A 20,565-nucleotide genomic window follows, 5' to 3' on the forward strand; every position below is an offset into this window, starting at 1 on the left:
CATAAGGTCCTCCCTCTGATTTCTGCACGAGGGCTGCAAAATTTGACTGGGAACCAAAATGAAAGGGGAATATGGTTAGTGGTTTAGCTCTTTTTAAATTCTATTTTGTTTGATTAGTTCATTTATTTTGGAGGTGACACAAGGCCTGGTGAAGGGTTTAGCTCTTGTCCCATGCAACAACTTTTTTCTAGAAAAAAAATGTCCAAAATATCTCATAAATTCTCCTGCTTTCTTATATTGACTAGATAAATATTATTTCCTCTACAAAAATACATATTTCAATTTTCTATTTGATTTGAGATGATCATTGAAAGCACAGGTTTTTAAATATTTCCTCTAAGATTATCGAAATATGATTAGGGTTGTTTGTCTCACCGGCTCTGAATTCTTGACTCTGGTAGTCTTCGTCCCTGAGTTTTACTACTTGACGGTTTCGCTTTTCTGTTTGGGAAATAGAAAAAAAATTTTCACTGGGGTCTGCGGAAGAGAAAGAGGGTAAAATGAGTAAAGAGAACATAATGGTGTCTAGGAGGAGGGCCTGAAGGATTCTTCTGTCTTTAGTTCCATAACATTTTTAGGCAAGTGGTGGTCTTATGAGCTTAGATATTTTATTTCCTTCAGGACTCTCGGTTGTAGGAACTGAGATATCCAGATAAGAGTTCTCTATAAGGAATGACTATAGCCATAATAATAAGGATCCTTTGGATACTTTTAGAAGCACTTTCCCACTCATCTCTTCTGATCCTTAAAACTATCATGCAAAATAGGCCTCGTAGAAGCCATCGATTTCACAACAGAACTGAATCACATGCCCAAGGTGAGAGAGTTAGAGGCATGTTTACAGTTCAAGTCTGTTAGAGCTTCTTCCGTGCTCTTTAAGCCAATAAATATATGGACAAAGTTATTGGATAATATTCCCAAGAAAAGGTGGAAGCTGAGTTCTTCTCCATGTAATAGCCATTCTTTCATTTATTCATTCAGCAAGAATTTATTGGCAGCCTTTGACGCATCATTCACGTTCAAAAACTGGGGGACAGAGGCAATCCAACAAAAACAACATACATGACCACTTGCTCTATGATCATTACATTGGAGGTGACATTTGAGAAGAGAGATCTGACATTCAACTGTTTGGCAAGAGACATACATTCAAGGACAGTTAGTTAGTGCTAAAGACTCCATGGGAGCCACTCCATAGGATCTTAGAGAGCCATCAGGAGCAGTGATGCTGTCCGGTCATGGTCACAGTCACGGTCCTCCCGTTGTTCATCGATTTGCTCGAGCGGACCCAGTAACGTCTCCATCATGAGACTCGTTGTTACTGTGTTTGGCATATCAAATACGTCACGGGTAGCTTGCCAGGCTCTGCCATGCGGGCGAGATACTCTCGGTAGCTTGCCGGGCTCTCTGAGAGGGGCGGAGGAATTGAACTCGGGTCGGCCATGTTGGCCACTTGTAAGGCAAATGCCCTACCGCTGTGCTATCGCTCCAGCCCAGTGATGCTGTCCACTGAATATAATTGGAGAAGGGAATGTTCAAGACAGAACAACTGCAGAGGGATGGACAGGCAGCTGGTACAGTGACCCAGGAGGTGAAAAGGAGGTAATGAAGCTTAAGGGACAGAATAATGGTAGTAAGTAGTAAGAAGATATGGTAGTAAGAAGAGCATTGACTGTTGGGGAGAAGACCAGGGTCTACACTGTCCTACTCCCCCAGACCTGCTGAGAACAGTAAAAGCCAGAGATCATTCTCGTCTCTTCCTGACTGAAAAGGGGAGAATGTATTTAGAAGGGAAAGAAGGAGGAGAGGCACAAACTGGCATTGAGCTGGCTTGGTTAAGGTCTGTATCTTCCCTCGTAGCACAAAGGACAACCCCTCAGTGTTCTTGAAGCTTCTGATTAGCTCTAATGTTTCCTAGAACTCAAAGGAGCACATGGTCTTTTTTGCTTATGAGCTAGCTAGACTCCAAGGGAGTCCAGACTTCTTCTATTTTTTTCTGTTAGCTGCTACTCCTTGGTCTGGCATGAGGACTTTGAAGTAAGGAAGTAGGAGGCATGAGCGCTTCACCCAGGTGAGTTGGGAAGTGGCAGGGATGAAACCCAGACCCTCCCACAAGGTAGTGTGTGTCTCCTTCTCTGGAGTAGCTTTCAAGTTCCAGGCTCATAGTCAGGACATTTTTCTCTTTTGGTTTACTCCGAGCTCTGCACTGATGAATTACTCCTGGTGGTACTTGGGGGACCATATGAGATTCTGGGGATTGAACCTGGGTTGGTCAAGTGGCAAGTTGGCCAAGGCAAGATCCCATCTGCTGTACTATCTCTCCAGCCCCCTCATAGTCAGAATTTGAAGCTGCAGAATGTTGGATCTCAAAGAGCCCCAAAGAGTAGTCAATCATAGCAAAAGGGAAAGCAGGAATCAGGAGGATTGAATATGACTCCCAAGGAGGGTTGGGTGACTAGTCTCACTCTTCTTTATCAGTCTACTGTCATTGACCATGGCAGTGCTAGTCAGGGGGCATTGCTGGTCATCTATACTAGAACCTCCCATTATGCTGGTTTGAACCCTGTTAACTGCCAACCTCCCCATCCCCCGCAAACACACACACACACACACACACACACACACACACACACACATAGTCTCATAGGTTTGGCTAGATAAGCGTCTATAGGGACAAGACTCCAAATCTGCATTGCCATCAGCTTTCCAGGTGATCTTTAAGAAAGAACTCTTGAGCTCAAGACAAACACAACAAGTGCTCTCATCATTTGTTTCCATTTGTGCCTTTCATTGTCATGAGAGAAACAAGTACTGGTTGAGGTTGGACATAATAACCTTCCTTGTTGGAGGATCTCCTATCATCCTAAGTCATTTTACTTCCGGTGGAAGTTTCCAGAACCCATCGTGAGCTGATGAGAGGGATCTCGACTCCCTGAGCTCTGTCCTTTAGGGATGAAGGGTGAGGAGCAGAGTGCCCGACCTGCTGGGGATTGGGCCTGGCGTGTGGAACATACATGCTTTCCCACTGAGCAGCATCCCTTAGCTGAGGGCAGAATTTTTGTTGTTCTTCTATTACTCATTACTAGGGCCTTCGCCTTCAGTCCTTTTGAATGTCCGAACCAGCAGGAGAGACTCTTGAACATTCTAACTCCTTTTCTCCTGTTCACTCCTCACCCCCTTGGGTGAAGACAGTAAGGATTAGGGAGAAATTAGCATAAGAGGGCAAAGATGGGGTCTGTCCTGTGATAGTTTGGGTTCATTGGCATAGGATGAATTTTGTGTGTGTATGTCATTTATCTGATTTTTAATAGATTTTTAAAAATTTAATCATTGTGAGATAGACCCTTACTAATTTTTAAAAAATATTTCAGTGGATCTATCTATGTATTTATCATCTATCTATCTTTCTATCTATCTATCTATCTATCTTTGGGTCATACTGGGTGGTGCTTAGGGGCTACTTCTGACTCTGTGTTCAGGGATCACAGATGAATCATGTGGTACCAGAGATGAAGCTGGATCAGTCACATGCAAGGCTTCTGCCTTAATCCATTTACTAACTAGTCCTGGATGATGGCTTCACTGTCTTTTATTTTTAACGTTATTTAAATATTGTGGCTTACAAACTTGTTCATTACATTCAATGTCATGGACATTCAATGTTCCAATACCAATCCCACCAGCTATGTCACCCACCCACCCCTTGTCCCCAGTTTTCATTGTCCCCAGTTTCCCACCCACCCCTGAATTCTGCCCCCTTAGCAGGCACAAAGTCACTGTCACTGTCACTGTCCTCCCATTGTTCATCGATTTGCTCGAGCGGGCCCAGTAATGTCTCCATTGGAGAGTTTGTTGTTACTGTGTTTGGCATATCGAATACATCACAGGTAGCTTGCCAGGCTCTGCCATGTGGGCAAGATACTCTCGGTAGCTTGCCGGGCTCTCCGAGAAGGGCAGAGGAATCGAACTTGGGTCGGCCATGTTGGCTGCGTGCAAGGCAAACGCCCTACAGCTGTGCTATCGCTCCAGCCCTAGGCACAAAGTAATTTATTTAATTTATTTTATATTGCTTGTTACAACTAAATGGTTAATGGAATTAGAAAGAGATAAAGCGAGAACGAGAGTGAGAGCAAGCGTGTGTATGTGTGTGAGAGAGAAATTGAGAACGAGAGTGAGAGTGAGCATGAGAGAGAGAGAGAGAGAGAGAGAGAATAAAAATACCTGCCATAGAGGCTGGGACGATGGAGGGAGGGAAACTGGGAACATTGGGGATATGTGGTTGGTGAAGGGACCAGTTGTTGGAACATTGTATGACTGAAACCCAATCTTGAACAACTTTGTAATTGTGTATCTCACTGTGATTCGATTAAAATAAACAAAAAAATAAAACAAAAATAAACAAAAAACCCCCACAATCACTCATCTTAAAATAATTCTTCAGTAAAAAAATTTTGTGAAAATTGTTATATTGCACCATGGGGTCGTTAAGTCTTGTTTGAGGGTTTCCTGAACTGTCTGTTGCCAGTTGTGCCTTCTATTATTGTTTCTGTTTATGGGACTTAGTTTGCCTCTATCTAACTTTCCCATCTAATGTAGTTATTCCCTACTGGAATGTCAGCATTGTGGAATTTGTAGGTGCCTGGGGCCTCAGGAACTCCTTGATCTGTGGAACTGGTGTGTTGAGTCTACATGGTCATGGCCATGGGATGTTGATGGGGTTGCTGGGAAATACTGAGAGGGTGAGAGGAAGGTGCTCATTCCAACTCCCAGAGTTTTCAGCCTGAAAACCGGTGTACCTGGAATTCTTGCTGGTTTGGCACCTCTGCAGAGATTAGATGTGAAGCCGTGGAGTTGGGCATTGGCATGGCAGCAGCTCAAGGGTGTCCATGTGGTTGCTAGGGCTCTGGTAGGGTGGGGACTTGGCCAGTTCCCCTCCTAAGGGTGCCCCAGAGTTTTCAGCCAGAAGACTGGTGTGCCATAAATTCCACTGGCTTCGCTTGCATCTCTTCCAAGATTAGTTGTGAATCTGTAAATTGGGCCAATAAATTTACATGGTGGGTGGTGTGGGATGTGGGTCTCTGTTATTGTTTTGTGTTTCTTCCGTAACCTTTAGGAGAGACATTATAGCCCTTCCCTCTTAGCTCCCAACTCTGAGAAGGATTTTGGACTAATACACACAGGATGTGCACTGTATCACTGTATCACTGTCATCCTGTAGTTCATTGATTGCCTCGAACAGGCACCAGTAACGTCTCCATTCGTCCTAACCCTGAGATTTTAGCAAGTGCCACATTGGAGGCTCTTTCAGGGTTAGGGGAATAAGACCCATCATTGTTACTGGGTTTTGGCATATCGAATACGCCACAGGGAGCTTGCCAGACTCTACCATGCAGGCAGGATATTCGCGGTAGCCTACCGGATTCTCCATGAGTGAGATGCTGGGAATTGAACCTGGGTTGGCCACGTGCAAGGCAAACCCCCTACCCGCTGTACTATTGTTTTAGCCAGGATGTCAAGAAATGAAATAGCTTTAATTTTGGGTTCTTCAGAGTAGCGAAAGTGAATGGGGTGCTGCAGACTTGAAACAGCCCCATGTTGTTCCCGCCTACCCACCTCCACCATAATCAACTTAACCTGAAGCTAGCTGCGAGGGTCTCAAGTTCCCTCCACTATGGAGTGAGTTTAAAGTGCCCTGGCACATGGAGAGAAATCCCAGCCTTTTTTTTTTGGACTGTATCCATCTGGGGAGCTCAGATACCTTTCCTCTGTAAATTATTGTGGCCTTCTCCTGGACCCAAGATTCTAGGTTGATGGAGTTACAGTGTCACAGACATGAAGGTGTCAGGGCATCCAAACAAATGTGTGCCTTGGGCCTCTGCCTTTCCCTCTCAAGATGATGTCTTCATTACTTTGACCGAAGCCAGACCAGGTTGTGTGTTGTAAACATCTGGTTTATCATTCATCCCACTGAAACTGGTTTGTATTTTGTTAGAAGAAAAGGCTTGGGATTAAAGGCATTTAAGTCATTAAGCACACGTCAAGACAATTTGGTGATGGGTAAATATAGTCTCTGTTAAATGCACTGTCTGGGGCCTCTGGTTTCGATTTACGTCCGGCTGGAGGACGGGGATGAAAGCAGAATGTCAGGCGCACTGGGCCCCGTTCTGGGGATGGGGGGTGGGGGTGGGGAATCAAAACCAAATGGGTGTTGGGGAGTTCAGCACCATTTCTCGAGGTACCTGTCCCCATGGATGAACATTTCCTTGGAGGTGAGCCCTGAGGGAATCAAGCTGAGGTCCCTATCATTGATTAGCCCCTGGTGGAGTGAACGAATCTCTCTCCTTGGGAGGCACCCCAGGAACTGTGTGGAGCCTTTCTGTGTTATGGAGACCAGAGAAGCCTTAGAAACAAAAGGCCAGACCTCGGAGTTTATCTGATGAGCATAATTCTGATGACTTGAGCCTATCCTCACTCCGGTCCTTGGACCATTCCCTCTGAATGGCAGGAGTGTGGTGCCAGGTCTGTGCTGGGCATACAGGTTGCTGAAGCCTTGTCCTTTGGGGATTTTATTTCTTTTAAAATGTTATTGTAATGGGCTGGAGCGATAGAACAACAGGTAGGGCATTTGCCTTGCATGCGGCCGATCTGGGTTTGATTCCTCCATCCATCTCGGAGAGCCCGGCAAGCTGCTAGAGAGTATCCTACCCATACGGCAGAGCCTGGCAAGCTCCCTGTGTCATATTCAATATGCCAAAAACAGTAACAACAAGTCTCATAATGGAGACGTTACTGTGCTCATTCGAGCAAATCGACAAACGAAGGGAGGACAGTGCTACAATGGTTACAATGGGGTTCACATTGGGATGGACAAAGTTACTGCAACTTCATCACCACCAAAATGCCCAGGGCCCTCCATCCCTTCCCTTATGTCACTTTTAGTTTGTCTCTTTTCTTCCTTTCTCCCACACCCCCTTGACACCTGCTTCCCAAAGGCCCATAATCCAAGGCTGAGGGTTTGACATCCAATCCTGTTTATTCTCTTGTTTTGTTTCTCTAAACACATAAACATAGATCAGAGATTCTATTTCTAAGCCACAGATCCAAAGTGCCTGGTGATTTGAAGTCAACTGAGGGGTGGTTGGGCAAGAAGGGTGTCCTTAGCCAATTCGATGTTGTTTTAACCAAAGAGTTGTTGCTCTAGGCTAAGAGTGAAAAGGACTCTCTCCTTCTATCTGGGCCCTCCTTTGGGAAGGAGAGGAAGAAAGGTTGGGTCTGTCTCTCCCTGGGTCTGCATCAGAGAGGAGGGATTCGAGACGAATCCTAAAGAAGAAAGCTTTGCCATTATGGCCAGATGGATGGTGCATGATGGAACCAATTAGCCCTCTCTTTTGTTGCAAAGAGAGGAAAAATTTCAGAATTTCAATTTTCAAAGCAGAGACTCCTTTTCCAGAAACGTTTGATTATTTTCTTCTTTCAGACTGATTTCCATGCTTGTTTGGGGGGTAGAATCCGGGTTTCAGAAGTCTGTGGGTGACCCAAGAGGCCAAAGCCATTTCCATTCTTGGGTGAAGTTGTGGCTGAATCGCTGCTTTTCAACTCACCCCCATCCCTGAAATTCTGTTTTCTTTTATGTTCTCTAAATCCTCGCTCCAGCGAGCTGCCTTTGATTGGAACTGGCCATATGATACTACCTGAAAGAATGGAAGTTGGCAACCATGAGGAACACAACATTTCCCTGCTCTGGTTATCTGGGTCAGAATCACCAGGTTTGATGACTTAAATCATGTTAGTTTCATAGCAAAGAGTTGTGTTGAGACTCGCTTTCGATTACCTCTCGTTCTTCTCTTTGCTTGGGAGCCATCCTGATGGTGATTGGCCATAACTCCCTGCTCTGTCCTTAAAGATCACTCCTAGTGGTGCTCAGGAAACCATGGGTGTCGGGACTAGAATTGGTGTGAGCAATCTGCAAAGCAGATGCGAAGACCCACACGCTATCTCTCCAGCCCAGAAAGCAGGTTACTTAACTAAAGTTTTAAGCTCCTTCTTTAGCATGGGTTGTGGAAGAAACGCAGAGGAGTGTGGGAAGTGGGCACCCGTGATGAATGAGAAGAGATACAGAGATGTCTTTAGCTGTCATGCTGGTTGTGTGAGCTCTCAATACCCATGTTCCCAGCTAGGTGCCAGGAGAGCTGTAATGAGAGAGGCATGTACCTTGTAGGTCTTGGGGTGAGTTAGCACACCAACTAAGGTGCCAAGAAGTTTCCAGAAATGAAGCGAACTCCTTATGTCTAGCCATGTTGCTGCAGAGGGGACTTTAGTGTCATATGCAATGTCCTGTGATTGGCGATCTTCTGGAGAAGGTGCAGACAGTCCCGGGAGTTCCCCTTGTCAGCCAGACACTCAACACCCACATGGCTGACAAGTAGTGGGAGAGTTGACACCTACAGAACCTTTTCTGTGCAGTCTGGAGACAGTCCTCCCAGTGTGAACTGCTGCTGTGGCAGCCCTGGGTGTGAGTGCAGGGATTGGATGGTGTGTGCATAGGGTGTGGTCTTTTCTGATCCAGAGCCACCTGGGGTCCTTCAGCCTCCATCCATGTCGACAGCCCCATCTGCAGCTTTGAACTCCCGCCCTCCGCTCTCCCTCCTGGTGTGCGACTCCTCCCCTTGATTGGTGCAGGGTGGCTTCACATTGCTGTGGTTATGGCTCTTGAACTCATTAATGATGCTCACAGTGAAACTACAGTCTTGTGAGTGAGTTAAATCTGCAGCTTATTCAGCTTTCTGGGTACCCTCCTCCCGGTCTACACTCCTTCCATGTACTCCCTCCCCCAGCCCTCGCTTCCCCCTCCTTAGCTATTTTGGATGTTTTATGTCCATGCCAAGGAAGAAACTTAACATCAAAAAGTGTCCTTTGGTGATGCTGCGGGGCCCAGTCAACTGGTAATTCTTTGGGTGTGTCCCCCAGCACCCCCTGCAGCCTGCTAGGGACCTCTGCTTGCACAGGGAGCCTCCGACTTGTCTCTCCTCTCTCCTAAACCAGGGCAGTGAGGCTGATGGAAGAGAGGGTCTCTGAGTGAAGAGGAGATGGAAATTCATGCATTTTCAAGTACATTTTGTCTAGGTTTGTTATTCGCCTCATCAGGTATCCTCCTCGTTTGTGCAGATTAATTAGTATTTGGACATTGTGCCTGCTTCCCTTCCCAACCAATGCTGTTCCCATCTCACTGCTATCTCCATTCTCTCTGGAAAGAAGGGTTCAGGGCAGAAAGTGTAATGGAGACCAGGGAAGTCTCACCACAGACTTGCCACTCCCCTGCTTCTGCATGCCATGAGGCTCCCTACTCAGCACGCTCCTCGGTCTCATGCGTTGGGGAGATAGAATCCTTCCCATCTGGGAGCCAGCAACTCAGGACAGAAGGGGATTCAGAACAGACAGATCACGTGGGATTTGAGTAAAATCATGAACGAAGCAAGCCAATACCATGGATCAGAAGGTTCTCTTGGGGAGGAGAATGTGGCTGGGGCTGATGGGTGTGTCCTTCTGTCTCATCCACTGTGGGCTGTGCTGTGTACACGGGGTGTGAAATGCTGTCAGGATTATAGAGCTAATCTCTTGGTGTGAGGTTTGCAAATTTTGTGGTCTGGGCATCCTCTTACACGCTTTCTTAGTCACTGATTTATTTGAATTTCTGTGATCAGGGACTCTTTTTATGCTCAGAGACTATTCCTAGCTCTGTGCTCAGGACTGACCCCTTGCCATCCTTAGGGGATCATATGTGGCACTGGAGATTTTGTTGAACCACGTGTTTTAACCCTATCTCTTCAGTCCCTACACTTTAAAAATTATTGAAAGCACCCTGAGGACTTTTGCTTAGTTCTAGAAATCCATATTACTTGTCTTAGAAGATAAATTAGAGAAAAGCATAAGGCACAAGAATTAACAGCATATATTCCATTAGCTGTCTAGGGCCTTGTGCACTCAGGAAATCACAAGGATGAAACAAATACTGTCTAAATGCTAATTTGAAAGAATACCTTTGATTGATGAACTCATGGTGAGGGGCCCAACGATCACTGAGAAATGTTTCACTACTATCCTTTCCTCAGGAGCTCATGCTCTGGGCAGATTTGTGATCATAGGATGCACAGTAGAAACAAGCAAGGTGCCCTGAAATCTGCTTTTATGAGCACAGGAATCCATCTAGGCATTCCTATGCTCCTGCTGATCCCATATGCTGAGTGCGGGTATGGCCATAGTTATGGTGATAGAGTTGTGCTGGAAATAGAAGCAGACATTGTGGAACTGGAGGTTATAGAGTAGGTGGATATGGCAGGAAAGGTGAAAATGGTGGTAGTGGTGATGGTGGTGTTGACAGGGATGGTTATTGTAGTGATTGATGATGATGGGTTGTGGTGGTGTTGGTGGTTGTGGTGATGGTGTTCAGATTGGCGATGATGCTGGTGGTGATGGTATTGGTGGTTAGATGGTGGGGAAGAAAGTTGTTGGAATGGAGTTATTTGGATGGCGGGAAGGAGGAACTTGGAGTGTGAGCAAGCATAGTTACTCTTGAGAGCAAATAAAAGATACTGTCTGAAAATGAAAGCTAAAGCTCACAAAATCCTTCCCATCTGGAAAGTTACAGAGGAAAATCCTGTGACTATCAGCCCCAAGGTGAATTTCCTATTCACTAAAGATGAAGGAAGAATGGAGAAATCCCTGACCCCTGGTGACTCTTTTTCTCTTCCTTTCTTCTGTAGGTATTAACTCACTGATAGCAAACAATATCTATGAGGCAGCCTACCCTCTTCATGATGTAAGTACCATGCCCCTGGCACTGTCCTCATAATCCCTAGAAAGTTGGCAATTGTGGTGACACAGCAGATGTAGAAGGGAGATGAGGCAGGAGAGAATCATAACGACAAAATGTCCCAGCTGATGGTGAATGGCGGATGGTGGATAGTCATACAGTGTGATCTTACCTGCTGCCTTGGACTATCCAGTTCTTTCTCCAGGGGAAAATAGAGAAGGTCTTTGAACTTCCCCTCCACCACTCGCCTTAGTTTGGGGTAGGAAGTCAAGCAGCTTCAGAGATGAGGCATGGGTGCAGGTGGGTGGGCGATGGTGGGGGCCAAGTCAGAGGCCGGGTGTCTGGACAGTCTGGGCTTTCATACCCTTCCATGACCAGGAGTCCATTTTGTATGTGATCATTTTACATGCATGTGAAATGTCTCATCCTTCAAAGTTCTGGTTGTTAGAGTGTTTTATTCTAAGCAGCTCTGTAGCATTGTCACACTGTCCTCCCGTTGTTCATTGATTTGCTCAAGCGGGCGCCAGTAACATCTCCATTATGAGACTTGTTGCTACTGTTTTTGGCATATTGAATATGCCACGGGGAGCTTGCCAGCTCTGCTGTGCTGGTGGGATACTCTTGAGAGGGACGGAGGAATTGAACCCGGGTGGCCGTGTACAAGGCAAATGCCCTACCCACTGTGCTATTACTCCAGCCCTTATTCTAAGTACTTGAAAGAAATCTCTATTTGTAGAGTGAACTCAAGAAAACAGCCAGCCATTAAAGCTTTCCTTGGCTGTGGCAATGTGTTTAACATCCCCCAAGACCCTGCTGTGATATTCTCCAAGATAGTTCATGAAGAACTCAACTAGCCTAGGACACATATGGTTGGCCTTTTCATCAGCATTTGTCATATGCTTAGGCTTCCTGGGGACTTCTGAGGTGAGGAGACTGGAGTGGCCAAAGGAATTTCTTAGATGATTTTCTTGCTCACATCCTGGCTATGAACCTAGATGAGGTTGGTCTGTGAGGGATAAGCAATACCCAGCATCCCTTATGTGTGCCAGTGATGGAGAAGAGGGAAACTTGCTCCTTCCCATGCCATGCTTGGCCTTTCCTAAATGGGAGGGAAGGAATGAAGGAATGGGATGGCATTAGAAAGGAAAAAGACAGCCTGTCCTGTGTTTGGTTTTACCCAACATCTCCTTCTCTCCTACAGGGAGAATATGATAGCCCAGGGGACGACATGAATGACAGAAAGGTAAGCTGATCTTACATGGTCCTAGTGGGGACAGGTGACTATGGGTGGGCAGGAAATGTGGGAGAAGTGACTTCTTGACTGGCTTCCCTAGTTTTCAGTGCCCCACAGAAGGAAGAAGTGTGAGGGTCATTTGCAGGGAGGAACATGAATATGTGGGGTGCTGTGGTCCTTCTTGCCTCTGGACTCTACCCCAGCCATCCCTTCCCCAAAGCATCCTTGTGACATTGAGAATCGAAAGGCCTTCATTTGGGGCTTGAGAAACCCAGGTCTAGGCATATTTATGAGCACAGAGTCATATTAAACGTAGCTGGGTTTGGTACACCTGTGACTCTCAGATCAGCTGTCCTTGCTGGCACGAATGATGGCTCCTGCCAGGAGGGATGGAGACAGTGATCTTTGAGCTCATCTTCCTCCTCTCTGGGCATATAAATGTGATTAACAGCTTCTCAAAAAAAATTAAAATAAAACATGACATTCCTGAAATCTATCCCAAGAATACAAAACTATTAATTTGAAAAGTTACATACACGCCTATATTAACTGCAGTGCTATTTACCATGATCAAGATCTGGAAACAACCCAAATGACCAATAATAAGTGAGTGGATCAAGAAACTGTGATACATGTATACACACAATGGAACTCTGTTCAGCTATAAGAAAAGATGAAATTTTGCTATTTGCAGCAACTCAGATAGAACTGGAGGGAATTGTGTTAAGCAAAATAAACAGGGAGAACAACAAATGCCAGATGACCTCATTCATTCACAATATAGGGAGAAATACAGCAAGCGACATATGAACACAAACCCTTGGATTCTTCCAACAGAACAGAGGTTACCAAGTGTGGGACAGGGCATAGGAGATGAAGGGGATGAGACATTATTAACACTACTATAAAAGAGATAAATCTGAAAAAGAGGATCATCTAAAAGGAACTCTAAGCCATATGAATAAATAAGAAGTAACCCTGGCATCTCCAAAAAAAAAAAAAAGAATCATTTCCATTTCAAAGATGATAGTGAGAGATGGAGAGAGTGGCTTTTTCCTGTTGTATATTCTGGGAAGTCAGGAATTGGAGGTTCCACTCAAGAGATGGGCAGGATCCCTTTGGATGGATCTCCACCAGGCTACCAAGAGCTCCTGGCTACTCAGGAGTGCCTTTTGCCAGCCCACCACCTAGGTCCCATTTCTGAATAGTCTTGGCTGTGGCACCTTCTCCTGCCAGGGTGTGGCGCTGTAGGGATCATCCAGCCTCTGTAGTGGGGGCTGCCCCATCTGGCTGTCAAAGACCTTGTCCCAGCCTCCCCGCCCTGCTCATCCCCAACCCCCAGCCTTTAGCAACTCTGGTGAGCAAAGGAGGGTGGGCAAGGGTGGGGAGATGAGAAACTAAAGCCCGAGAAGTTTCCCTCCCCCTCCACTCCCAACGCTGTTGTCTGGAAAACCATTCATCCCCCAAGTTGCTTTTTGAGCAACGTTCTTTTTATCCTGCCTATTAGTCCCTGTTATGAAGTGTTAAGTATTAAAAACATAAAAGGTCTTTTCCAGAAATACTGCTCTGATTGCTTACACATGTCCCCTCTCTGCCTGCCCAGGGAGTCTGCTGTAGCATTGCGATGTCTTAACCTCATCTGTTTTCTATCTGATGCTAATAGTCTCGGTGTTTAATTTCCTGAAAAGTCCGGGATCCGATTTAAAGGCAAAGGAGGAAGTGTTTCTCCCCAAATCTCACCCCTTGCACCCTAACCATTTTTTGACCGCCCACTCGCTGCTCTTCTATTCCTCCCCTTTAAAGACTTGATCACTCTTTGCTGCCACCTAAGAACTCTCCTGCTGGGTGGGTGGTGAGCCCAGCCTGTCAAGGTGAAGCACTGGGGGTGGGGGGAGAGAAATATTCCAGAGACAGGAGCACATAGTACCTCATGGGAGAAACAAGCCAGCCCTCTGGAGTCTGCACAGAGGTAGAGACAGAGGTAGAGAAGTGAAGTGTAGGCTCTCCCAAATAGATATGCATGCGTTTAACAATGCTATATTATCAACAAGCCTTCTTTTTTTTTTACTTTTGGGTCACACCTGGCTATGCATAGGGACTATTCCTGGCTCTGCACTCAGGACTTACTCCTGGCGGTGCTCAGGGGACCATATGGGATGCTGGGAATCGAACCCGGGTTGGCCACGTGCAAGGCAAACGCCCTCCCCGCTGTGCTAGTGTTCCAGCTCCAGCAAAGTCTTTTAATGGAATATTTTCCTCATGGAAAATGGTGTGCTTGTGCTAGTGTGGGACTCTGCCCCATGCCCAGCACCCCAGCTAGCAGAGACAAGTCAGGCTGGAGCTGCATGGGGCTGGATAGTCCCCCACGTTGGTATCTGGGATGCTGGATCAGTGTTTGCATTGAGAGATGAGAGGTCCTTAGCTTAGCTGGCTACTTCATGGACCAGGGTCTCTGCTTAGGGACATAGAGCTGATTGATAGGGTGGGGATCAGAGAAACCGAGTTCCATCTGGGGATGGGAAAGCAACAGTCATTCAGGCGTGAAGATCAATTCTGACATACATCCATAATGGGTTGACCACTCATGTTTGAACCCTGGGGTCCAAGTGCCAGCCAGGTCTGTGTGGTAGAGCTCAGTTCACTGTGTCCAGCATAGGACATGCTCCCTGCAGGCTGAACTTTGGCTGCTGGACATGAGCTGGGGAGGGGTGGTGGGGTTCGAAAGCCTTCTAGCAAAGAAATGAACTGAATCCTGGTCGGAAAGGATTTGGGTTGGTTCCAGGAAAGTGCAGTGAAGGTGGGATCACTGAACTGGAAACCTTTGGGGGAGGGTTGGAAGGCGCCCTAATTCCCATTCTTTAGCACCCAGATGCTCTTTCCCCTCCTTTGTGGAATTTGTGGGTATTCCCATCATCTCCCCAAGGCTTGAGTCCTAGTAGATTGCAGGGGAAGTAGAGGAGATGCTGACTCAGCAGAGCTAGGAGCAGGAAATCACTCTCCTCTCCTGCAGGGTAATTAAGAAGAAGCTTCCTCCCCCTGGAAAATGGGTCTTTCCTGGCTTCTAGAAGATGTGGGGCACAGGGAGCACCAGTGCCAAGACTGGGATGGTGCCCTTCGTTCCTGGCTGTCCAGGGCCACCTCGTTCTACATTCACAAACCCACCTGTGCTCTCAGGCATCCTGGGGAAGGAGCAGCAAGACTGGGGTGGTCTCCTTTCCCTCAATCCCCGCAGAGGCTTCCCTGCCCACTTACTGGCAGAAGGAGAGAACTGGGATGCCACACAGGGATGCAATTTCCTTTGCTGCTGTAAAGTCCCTGCCCCACTCATCCCGGATATTTTAGCTCTGGCAAATCAACTAGAGGATGACCCTACCCTCCTACCCACCTCCCCAAGAATGGTGTGGAATCTGGCTGTCTTAGCTTTCCCTCTTGTTTTTGGTTTTGGGCCATGCCCGGATGTACTCAGGGACTACTTTTGACCGTGCTTGGGGGGTCACTCAAGCTACTGGAAAACAGGTGCTGTGGGGGAGGGGATAGATCCCAGCTGTTCACAGTGAAGCACCTGGGGATAGGTGCAGAGATCCCAGTCTGTCAAGGTGAAGTTCTGGGGAACAGGTGATGTGGAGGATAACACCTGGTCCGCCTGCATCTCAAGTGTGCATGCTGCCAGTTGAGCTGACTCTCACGTGCAGTTTCAGCATTTTCAATGCCAACTTTTGGTACAAAGGGCCCCCTTATCCCTGGTTGCTTCTTGAGGGGGCACGCTCCCTTTCCACAGCCTTATGGGGGATCGAGGAGACTGGCATAGTTCCAGGAATGCTGCTGAGTTGGCAATAGCTGGTAGCTTTCTGCTCAGGGCAATCCTGGAGCCTCCACAAAGGTCAAAACTCCACAACTCCATTTCCTTTTTGGACAAGACAAACAAAATTTTGGGGGGAGGGGTTGGAGCCAACACCTAATGATACCCCCAGTGGTGGCTTGGGGGGACAGTCCCTTTTCTGTGCTCTGGAGACCATGCAGTTCAGGAGATCAAATTGGGATTGGCCACATGCAAAGCAAGTGCCTTAACCCCCCTATGTTAACTCTCTGACCAGGAGGCTGGGTTGGGTAATAAGCTTCTTTTGAAGGCTGGGATGGGTCTTCTGGTGGTGTTCATTGCACCAACTAGTTCTCTGCACTATTTTCCCCCATCAAAGTGGAGAGTGAACATACAGGCCTAGAATTCTGAAGGCGGCCCTCACATAAGGTATTTGTGCTTGTGGGCAGAGCTGCCTGTCCTCCCCTTCTCTCTGCAGGCTTGGCCTGTCAGGGAAGAGGACATGGTGTAGCTCTGTATAGCTCTAAACGAAGAGGATGGATTTGCTATGAGCTACCTTAGGAAAGTCTTAGGTTCTGCTGTGGAAAGAGACTCTTCCAAGTTGTTGAGGTGGCTTCTCTGCCATGGACTCATGGCATGCTTGTCTGGAAGGGACCCCGTTTGCTACCAGAACAGGCTTTCTGTCCTGCTGATTGCTGGTCTGTCCTGGACCCTTGGACCTGGACTATTGTCTGGGTCACTGTGTGAGAGGAGATGTTGGAAGAGATGGGAATGTCTGAAGCCCACCCCATCCTCTCTCTGCCTCCCTTGCAAGTCATAGGAGGGAGACTTAACTGTATCACACCCCGAACTGGGGGCCATGACCTCTATTCTCTTACGTAGGGGCTGCCCCGTCTCTGGAGCCAGGCTGTCTCTCTTGGCTCACCCTCATTTACATGCACACACTAGGGAGGTTGATTTCTGCTTAGCTGTAGCCACACTCATCACGGGACCTTCCAGAGATTACTTATAATCCATCTGGGATCCAGCCCGGGGTCAGGCTCGTGGGTCGACTCCCCTGATGAACACCAAGCCGGTTTTCTTGGCACATTTCAGTCTTTCCCTCCAAGCATAGAGGTGTTCTCAGACTCGAGTTGAAGCTGGACACGTGACTCCAAGAAGCCAGGGTTCTGGAGGTCAGAGCCTGTGGGGCGGGGAGTGACGTCTCGTGGTCCTTGGGGGAGAAGACTTGCCCGTACCTCCTGACGCAAGCGGGCCTCCCCTGGGGCCCAAGATGAAGTCACTGTGACAACCAGGTTTGGGTGAGGCCAGGTACTCACCCACTGGGGAGAGGGACCAAAACTCCAGGCACTCTGAGTTGTGGGGAAGAGAAATAGAGTTGCAATGGTCCCTAAAGTTGGGGGCCTCTTGTCTCCCACTAGCAGCTTTAAAACTGAGGTGGTAGTAGGGACCAGGAGATGACTGTGAGGTGGGACCCCTGTCTGGAGTGTTGGAGGTTTGGGTTCCATCCCTGGAACCACAGAACCCCACAGGAATTCATGATAAGTCTTTCTTTGCTTTGGGTTCGGGGGTAGAAACCAGGGCCTTCTCATTAAACCGCTACTAGCTTTCGTAACAGAGCAAACTAATCCCATAGTTGCCACCATTTTCAAACTGTGGGTACAGTTTGCTTTGTCAAGGTTTATATAGTCTGTGTGTTGTGGTTGCTGGGGGTATATGATGATAATAAAAACATACAATAATAAAATCGTCTTGAAAAAGTTGGCAGCTGTTTAGTGAGAAGACCAGTTCTTTTGTCAGGTTTTTTAAAAAAATTTTTCATCTTTTTTTTTAAATTGAATCACTATAAATTTCAAAGTTACAGATATTTATGATTGAGGTTCAAGAATTATTATTCCAACGCCAATTGTTTCCAAGTTCTCACTACCCTCCATCAATATCCCTGTTTCCCTCCCACCCCTTATGTTAGTTTTAAATTGTCTTATTTTTAATTTTTTTAAATTTATTTATTTATTTATTTTTTAATAGTGAGGCACCATGAGGTACAGTTGTAGACTTACACATTTTTGTGCTTGGGTTTCGATTATACAATGATCAAACACCCATCCCTCCACCAGTGCTCATTTCCCACCACCTCGGATCCCAGCATCCCCTCCCCCCACCCAGCCCCTATCCCACCCTGCCTCTGTGGCAGGGCATTTCCCTCTCTCTCCTTTTGAGTGCCATGGTCAGCAAAAGAGGCATTGAGTGGCAATCATGCTTGGTCGACAGTCTACCCTCAGCATGCTCTCCCATCATGGGCGGATCCTCCCAACACCCTTTATTTGGTGTTCCCTTCTCTTTCTGAGCTCCCCCTTCCCCTAACATGTTTGGGGCTGGAGCAATAGCACAGCGGGTAGGGCATTTGCCTTGCACGCAGCTGACTCAGATTCGATTCCCGGCATCCCATATGGTCCCCCAAGCACCGTCAGGAGTGCTTCCTGGGTGCATGAACCAGGAGTAACTCCTGTGCATGGCCAGATGTGACCCAAAAAAGCAAAAATAAATAAATAAATAAATAAAATTTAAAATTTAAAATCCCTTATACTTAGGTGTTTAACTGGATATTCACAATTCCCAACGAAGATAGGTTTTCTTGAATAGAATTCTTCAGGTATTGTATGTGATAGGATTCTATTGATCATAACAAAATAGCAAATGTATCATATGTCTGTCAATTCTAGACCGATTGGTCTAATCATATCGATTCAGTGTGGCTATGGAGACAATATCCAATGATGAGCTGGTACCTAATTATGCCATTTATTCATGGATTTTCTGGAAATCTCATTGGAGAGGGGTTTGAAACTCAACTGGAGTATATCCCTAAGATGGAAACCCAGTTTTTATCTAGCTCTGCTGAAGTCGCTGTGAAAACGGTGTTCAAGAAAGAGTACAGGACTTATGTGCATTCTACTTGGCTTTGCTCCCAATCATGACATATGGTCCCCTGAGCTCTGCCTGAAGTAAGTCCTGAGCATGAGTTTGTGGTCCAAGCACTGCCCCCCACCCCCGCACCCTCCAGCCCCTCAAAATCCAATAACCATCACAGACAGCAAGGCAGGGTGAATATTTGATGTCTTTTTCTCACCATTAACCTCTAGAATATGTCCCCTCAGATTTCTCCTTCTCCCCCAACCTTGAGACCACTTTGGCAAGGTCATTGTTAACTTCCTGTCACTGACTTCAAGAGGTTACTTCGCTCACCTGGCCAATCAATACTATTGGACATAACTGGTCATTTTTTCCTCCTCAAAAAGCATGAGCTGGCAGGTTTTCTTGTCCGTCATTGGCTCCTCTTCCTTCGCTGCCCTTCTATATTATCCCTCTGATCTCTAGATGAGTATGGACCCAGGACCTCGCCTCAGGCCTCTTCCATTTCTACTCACTCTCCCAAGGGAATTATAACCACAGTTTAGTAATTTTGCAGACCTCCTCTTCTTTGATAAGAAGAGGGTTTCAATTATACAACGATCAATTATACAATGATCTTCTTTGATAAGAGGAAGTCTGCAACATTATTAAATTACTTTGCGCTTCCTGTCTATATTCCCTTTGAACCCCAGATTTCTCTAACCAGTGACTTGCAGACTAGTCCGTGCTGAGGCCTAAAGGGCCTCTTCGTTTCATGTTGCTCAAACTCAAATTCTTTTTTTTTGCGATTTTTGTACATTTTATTTTAATAAAGTCGTTCACAGTAGTTCATTATGGTTAATATTCAAACACCCACCCACCAGTGAGCATCTTCCCACCACAATAAGAGGGAAGTGTGTGAAGATTGTGGTATTTCATTCTGGAGCCATTTAAGCTGAAAGGCATAAGAGAATACAAGCAAGCATGTTAAAACCAAACAAATGTGTGCTACTTTAGTTACATCAGTGGGCTAGAGTAAAAGAGGTTTTGTGGCCACGAATGTGACTGCGTGCTCCAGGAAATACTGCATTGCTCTCTCCTGGGAGTTTTGTTTTATAGTCTCTGGATCTTGGCTCTTGGATGAGATTACATGGCTCTGGGGGACGTCAAACTCAAATTCTTGTCTCCACTCTTCCTGACCTCTTCTCATGGTCTTCCCTTTGCAGCAAAGGGAATCCCCGTTTTCCTGGTTGCTCAGATCTAACCCATTTTCTCAGCCACCATCTAATCCAGCGCTAAATATCTCAGCTCTACTTCTTAAATAGAGGCTGAGCCAACCACTTTCCTTTTCTTTCTTTTTAAAAAAAATTTTATTAGTGAAACACCATGAGGTATAGTTGTAGACTTACAAATTTTTGCACTTGGGTTTCAGTTATACAATGATCAAGTACCCATCCCTCCACCAGTGCCCATTTTCCACCACCACGGATCCCAGTATTCCCCCCAATCCCACAATGCCTCTGTTGCAGGGCATTCCCTTTTGTTCTCTCTCTCATTTTGAGTGCTGAACCACTTTCCTTTTCATCTCTCACTACTCATCCCCTGGTTCTGGCCACCATCATGAAGGACCTGGGCCACGGCTGTGATCCTCTCCTGAGTTACTCCTGTTCTCTTCTCTAGATGGCAGCTGGTCTGAGCTCTTGAGCCTCTGAGTCTGGAGGGGTCTCCCTTTTGCCTTATTATTATTATTATTTTACTTTTTGGGTCACACCCGGCGATGCTCAGTGGTTACTCCTGGCTAATGCATTCAGG

General features: G+C 46.5%; 1 protein-coding gene across 1 annotated transcript in view; it reads left to right on the top strand.

Moving 5' to 3' along the window:
* The window catches only part of ANO2 (anoctamin 2), a 393,938-nt gene that overhangs the window by 123,507 nt on the left and 249,866 nt on the right, over positions 1-20,565 (top strand). Inside the window, exons 7-8 of the mRNA XM_056108654.1 lie at positions 10,761-10,816; positions 12,012-12,053. Coding sequence (XP_055964629.1) covers positions 10,761-10,816; positions 12,012-12,053 — 98 coding nt within the window. The remainder of the gene's footprint in view (positions 1-10,760; positions 10,817-12,011; positions 12,054-20,565) is intronic.

Source organism: Sorex fumeus, unplaced genomic scaffold (genome assembly GCF_029834395.1).
Source record: "Sorex fumeus unplaced genomic scaffold, SorFum_2.1 ptg000231l, whole genome shotgun sequence".
NCBI lineage: Eukaryota > Metazoa > Chordata > Mammalia > Eulipotyphla > Soricidae > Sorex > Sorex fumeus.